General features: G+C 51.5%; 1 protein-coding gene across 1 annotated transcript in view; it reads right to left on the bottom strand.

The window, feature by feature from the left end:
* The window catches only part of LOC103605683 (dynein intermediate chain 1, axonemal-like), an 8596-nt gene extending 2611 nt beyond the window's left edge, over positions 1–5985 (bottom strand). The window contains exons 1-6 of the mRNA XM_008590304.1: positions 5887–5985; positions 5672–5759; positions 4961–5040; positions 3708–3856; positions 3510–3609; positions 1013–1198 (exon numbers count right to left, since the gene is read on the bottom strand). Of these exons, the coding sequence (XP_008588526.1) occupies positions 1013–1198; positions 3510–3609; positions 3708–3856; positions 4961–5040; positions 5672–5759; positions 5887–5985 (702 nt within the window). The remainder of the gene's footprint in view (positions 1–1012; positions 1199–3509; positions 3610–3707; positions 3857–4960; positions 5041–5671; positions 5760–5886) is intronic.
* Positions 5986–6317: the final 332 nt, after the last annotated feature.

Raw genomic sequence — 6317 nt, 5'->3', positions numbered from 1 at the left:
CCCCCCCGCCACCCTCCAAAGCCCACCACAGCCTCTGGGCCACAGCTGCAGGCGCTTAGCAGCCTTCTGAGTATTTATAGCCAAGTCCACCCCGCTCCCCCAGCTGGCTGCAATTACAGCCCGGCCAAACTCCCCGACCTTGCCTCCCTAGCAGTGGTAGGGGTAGACCAAGCCGGAGGCATAGGTAGGGGCACGGTGGGGAGAAGTTAGTAGAGCCTGAAGGGACAGGCCCCTGCCCTTGCCTCAAACTGCAGTAAATACCTCAAATTGCAACCGGGAGGTATAGTCATTAGGGTAACTTGGACCAGCCCTGATCCTGGCAGAAAGCAAAGAGCCACTGCTACTCTTAGCGCACAAACCGGCCAGACTTGGGCTCTAGATTCTAAGGCCTGGGCTGTGAGGTTTGGTTCTTAAGTCTGAATCTGGACTCAGGCCTAGACTTTGAGGTCATGGCTCTGGGCTCTGTGGCCTATATTTGGGCAGGGTATCCTGATCATTGGAGACCCCAGAAACAGGAATCAGAGCACAAAAGGACTGCATAGCTGCTGACCTAGTTACTCTCCTCGGCTCATTTCCTTCTTCCCCGTGTAGACCCACAGCTCCCAGCTCAGGAACCACTGGAGCTGAAGCCCTGTGTAAGCCCAACCGATGAAGCAGTGGCTAAGTCCAGGGCCCCCTGCCTGGGTATCTGTCACACCCACAGTATCCTCCATGCTGAATAAGCTAATGATGCCCTCACACGCACCTCTCCCAGGCTTCAGACCCACCTGCTCACTGGATATCTCTACCTGGGGACCCTGCAGGTAACTCAGATGCAGCATTCAAAACTGATTTCTGTTTTCTCACAAACCTGCTTCTCCTGTGCTCCTCATTAGGGCAATGATACCATCTTCACCCCGAGTCTTCCAATCCAGAAACCCAGGAGTCACCACCTGGCTCCTCTCTCTTCTCTAATCCCCACCATCCTGGAGACTTGACCTCTTGTGGCAGCCCAAATGCCCAAAGCTCATACCTTTGGCATCCTGCGCAAATTGGGTGAGAGTTTGAGGCAGGTGATGTGCCCACGGTCATCGCCCACAATGATGATGGGGTGGATGGGATTGAACTGCACGTGGGTGATCTTGTTCTTCTTTTTGGCCACCACAGGCTGGTTACAGATGGCCTCGTACTTGTTGATGGCCAGGTCAAACACGTGGGCCTATGGAGAGGTTGACCTCAGCACACTCAGGGGTAAGGAGGCCCCTGTTCCCCACCTCAGAGGATCCGGCCCCTGGACTTTCTGGGGAGACACTACAGAAGGCTAATGGCTAACACAGTGGAGCTGGAGGCAGTGGGAGGGAATGTTATGTCCTTGTTCATGTTCTTCCTGCATTTGAGGGAGTGAGAATAAAAATTTGAAGTTTATGCAGAATTAACAATAGTAGCAGCCACCATTTATTGAGCACTTGCTATGTGCTAGACTCTGGGCAGGCACGTTACATGGTTGCATCGTCTGATTATATTCCTCACAACCACTCTAAGTTCGTTCTGATTATCCTCATTTTATAACTGAGGAGTTAGAGGCTCTTAAAGGCTACCTTGCTAGTAAGTGGCAGAGCCAGGGTCTACACCAGTTAATATACATAAAGTGCTCAGACGGTGCTTGACATAGAAGCATTCAATAAGTGTTTGATGTTATCTTTACCACACCCTAAGTGCAAACCACTATCAACTCTTGCCTGGACAACCATGGTGGCCTCGTAACTGGTCTCTCTGCTTCCGCTCTTGCCCTTCTACAATCCATCCTCCATGCACCAGCCAGACTTACCTTTAAAAAATGCAAAATCCTCCCATGGCACTATAAATAGAATCCAGATTCCTTACTGTAGCCCACACCCCACTCTCATCTCATGCTCTCTCCCCTTTGCTCACCCCGCCCCAGTCACACTTGCCTGCCTGTTCCTTAAAGCCTTCAAGCTCATTCACCTCAGGATGTTGGCACCAGCTGTCCCCTCCGTGTGGAATGCCCACCCCTGCCCCCATCTTCACATGGCTGGCTCCTTGCTGTTCAGCTCCCAGCTTGACTATCACCTTTTCAAAGAAGCCTTTCCTGCCCACTCTATCTGAGAGACCACCAGTCCAGTTCTTTTTTTCTCTCTTTTTAATATAATGATGTTATTGAGATATAATTCATATACTATAAAGTTCACCCATTCAAAGTATACAATTCTTGGTTTTTAGTATATTCACAGTTACACAATCATTACCACAACCAACTTTATAACGTCTTCATCACCCCAAAAAAGAACCTTTGTACCTATCAGCAGCCACTCCTCTAGCCCTCGGCAACCACTAATCTACTTTCTGTCTCTATAGATTTCCCTGTTAGGACATATCTCATATTATACAATGTGTGGTCTTTTGTGATGGGCTTCTTACACAAAACATGTTTTCAAGGTTCATCCCTGCTCCAACATGTATCAGTACCTCATTCCTTGTCATTGCTGGATAATAATCCTTTTGGATATACCACATTTTGTTTACCTGTTCTCCATTTAATGAGCACTGGGGTGTTACACTCTTGACTATTATTAATAATGCTGCTATGAACATTTGTGTCCATTCATTACCCTCTTTTTTTTTTTTTTTTTTTCAGTAGCTGGCCGGTACAGGGATTGAACCCTGGACCTTGGAGTTCTCAGTACCACGCTCTAACCAACTAAGCTAACCAGCCAGCCCCCTTCCTCTTTGAATTCTCTGCCTAGCACTTAACACTATGAGAGTTTTGTTGTTTCTTTTTGTCTCCTTTCCTTCACTGGAATGTAAGCTCCATGAGAGCAGGCACCTGAATCACCAGGGCCTAGGCTGGAGCTGGATACCATAGTTGGCCCTTAGTAAACATCTGTTCAGCGAATAGATGACTGACTGACTTTAGGGTGATGCCTTAATCACTAGATTCTTTCTTTGGCACAGCAGATACTTCTCAGTTTATATCAAAGTTCACAGGAAAAATGGGTTTGCATCCAAGAATATGCTCACAAAATGTTTGTTTCTGAGCTTTCACCAAGTCTCAGTGTTGAATAGACCCCTCCCATCTCACCCCACTGAAGCCCCTTCTCAAAACCAGCTTGCACACTTCCAGGGATGGGGACCTTGCTACCCTACAGACACTATTTCAGTCACAGATCAACTCTGGCTCATAAGTTTTTCTTTACATGGAGCTGGCCCCTGCCACCCTCAAGCTCTTTCCACAGGAACCTCAGAGAAAATAACCACTCTATGGCATCTCATTCCCCAGAGTGCTTTCTCCTCCAAGGCAAACAGCCCTATTCCCTCCTGGAGGCCTCATGGGATGAATGATTCCTCTCCTGACTGAACACTAGATGGCCTGGCCCTTGAGAGGACACAGTCCTTATGTCCCACCTTCCCCTCCCTGACCTGGCCATGGGGTCGACTCTCCAGGAAGAAGACCTAAGCTACCTCCTCTTGCCTCCAGTAGGAGCTCAGCAGGCTCAGGAAGGGGCACTCACCTTCCCATCTGTGGTGACTGCGGCAAACACAGTAGAAGAGTATGGTGCCCAGGCCACATCGCCCACGGCTGAGTTCAGGTCATAGATGAACATTGGAGTCCTGCAGCGGGGGAGGGGTGCAAAGCCCATGACACAGAGGGCTTACAGTGCCAGAGCCCAGGGTAGGGCCCAGGACAGAGCCAGGGGCAGGCCCCTCACTTGATGGTGTGGTCCCAGATCTTCACTGTCCAGTCAGAGCTGCAGGACATGAAGACCTTGGTGTGGTATGGGTTCCAGGTCACAGCATCCACTGCCATATTGTGGGCATCGTAGGTGTCGAGGAATTGGCTGGAGTAGGATTTAGAGCACTGGGGCGGGTGTGGGGGTGGGGACAGGATCAAGGGTCAGGGGTGAGATCAGCAGCCATCACTTCCCTGAGGGCTCTGGGGGATCAGAACCTCAGACTCCTCTTCTGTCCTTACCCCACATCATTGTTACAGCTGAGCCAAGCTGCTGGCTGCTCTTCCCACCCTCAACACACCGAGAGAGAAGAGAGGCTTAAGGGACTGGGTGTTCAGAAGGGCAGCGGGCCTTCCTGGAGGGTGAGGGAAAGTGCCATAGTCTGCCAGCAGCCCAGACATTATCCTTGCAATAGTGATAAACATCCCACCTTCTCCAGGTAAGAGCAGGTGCAGCGCCAGGAACAGACTGGGACCTCCAGATTTCCCATTCAGTTTCTTGCCCTGACTAGCATGCCCCTCTCTCCTTCCCTGCAGGAGACAATGTGACTGCCTCATGTCTCCTTCCCTCTGGCCTCTCCTGGGCTGCCGTCAGCAGGTGTGGAGAGGGGTGGGGACCTCTTTTGCATTCAGACCAGCTCTGACTGGGCCTCAGAAGCTCCCGGGAGGCTGCCGGTAATTAACATGTTGAGTTTCTGAGCCTGAGAAAAGCTGTGGCAGAGCTATTTCTGGATGGATGGAGGTTCAGAAGGATGTTCACCTACTAACACTGAGACCTTGCAGAAACTGGCCATGAAGTACACTTAGTATTCAGAAAGAAATCTGCTTATTATCTGGCCTTCAAAGCTCAGCTCAAGTTCAAATCTCCTCCAGGAAGTCTTCACAGAATTTTTCCAGCTCCTCTACTCCACTCCCACCTCTACCTCCGCTCCCGGGAAGGGAGGGAGGGAGGGACCAGAGGGAAAGATGCTGGGCTAGGCTAAAATCACCCTCTAGATTCTCCATCCCCTTTCCTGTATTGACCCATCTCCCTGTCTCCCCCATTCCCTCCCCCAACCCCAGCCACTTCCAGCCACCCTAGCAGGTCAAGAAATGCATTCTCTTCCTCCAAGAAGCTTTCCAGATCTGATGAGCACTAAGATCTGTCAGAATAGGATCTGCTGAGAACTATGAGCTCCCCAGGTGCTCTAAGTGGCCCTGTAAGGAGGTGGCACAGGGGCAGCACTGCCTCACCTTGTAGATTTTTCCCTCCTCTGTGCCCACTAGGAACATGTAATCAATCTCTTTGTGGAAGTCAAAGGCGGTGCCACAGCCTTGGGAGAAGAGGGAGAAGCCTTAGCTCAGTTCTGAGAGGGAGGCTCCCAGCACCGCCCCCACTCAGCAAGGGGCTCAGCCAGGCACTCTCAGTACAGGACTTGGCACAGGACAGACTAAACCTGGGCCCCTGTAAGGGCTGGGACCAGGCCAAACAAACGGAAACTGGCCCTCTGGCCTAGGCAGTTACGACTTTGTAAACGACCAGGGGTTCTGCAGACAGGAGCGGGGCCTGGGTAAACAAGACAGGGATTGAGTTAAACAGGGTCAGGGTCAGGGTAAACAAGGACAGGGTCTGCAAACAGGGACATGGTCTATGCAAACAGGGATATGGTCTGCATAAACAGGGTTGGAATTGAGTAAACAGGGACAGGATTTGGGTAAACAGGGCCTGATCTGCATAAACAGGGCTGGATCTGCATAATAGCACCTGATCTGCATAAACAGGAACAGGGTCTGCAAACAGGGCCGGGACTTGCATAAATAGAGAGGGTCTGCAGACAGGGCCAGGCTCTCCCATTACCTCCTGCCTGGGAGAGTGCTCAGTTAGGGGGAGGGCCACAGTCACTGACCCTCAGGGGGCCTGAATGACCTGGCCAGGCCTGGAGGTGAGTGGGCTGGGGCTCCTACCCACTGTGTACAGCTGCAGCCCCTCAGGAACTTCCGTGGTGCTGCCTTCCACTTTCAGCTTGATGACATCTGTGTGAACCAGCTCGCTCTGCAGTCACAGAGAGATGGGGGTGGGCACATGGGTTGGGCTGGATCAGCAGGGCTGCAGGGCTTGGGGGAGCCTTTGCCACTCCACTCCCCTCATCCCTGTGTGACCCTCTCTGGGAAACAGTCACCTTCACAAGCGTCCAAGACACAATCCTGCCGTCAGATGACACAGAGAAGAAGTTAAGGTTGTTGTCCATGTCATCCTTCTGCCACTTGACCTGAAACATCCCAAATCATGAGCTCTGGGACCCTGCTAGGGCTATGAGTCAGGGCTTGTGAGCTGCACCCATTTGAGGATCAGAAGCAAGTTCTGGGAGCCCATTTCCCAGAATCCCACGATTGGTCCTCCCTCCTTTTTTCCACCCATCTCTGTCTCATCCCTCTTTCCCTGACCATCTGGGGGCAACAGTGCCAGTCAGGGCATTGCCCTAATCTACTGGCTTGGCAGTGGAGGTATCCAGTTCCTCCCTGGGTTGGGGTGTAGGAGCTTTGGGTCCAACCTCCTTACATAGACATGGCCTGGAAAGGACAGGGCCCATCAACCAGTTTCATTTGTAAA

Source organism: Galeopterus variegatus, unplaced genomic scaffold (assembly GCF_000696425.1).
Source record: "Galeopterus variegatus unplaced genomic scaffold, G_variegatus-3.0.2 Scaffold5987, whole genome shotgun sequence".
Lineage (NCBI taxonomy): Eukaryota > Metazoa > Chordata > Mammalia > Dermoptera > Cynocephalidae > Galeopterus > Galeopterus variegatus.
The sequence above is the reverse complement of the archived record's forward strand: the minus strand, read 5'-3'. Positions and strand labels throughout refer to the sequence as shown.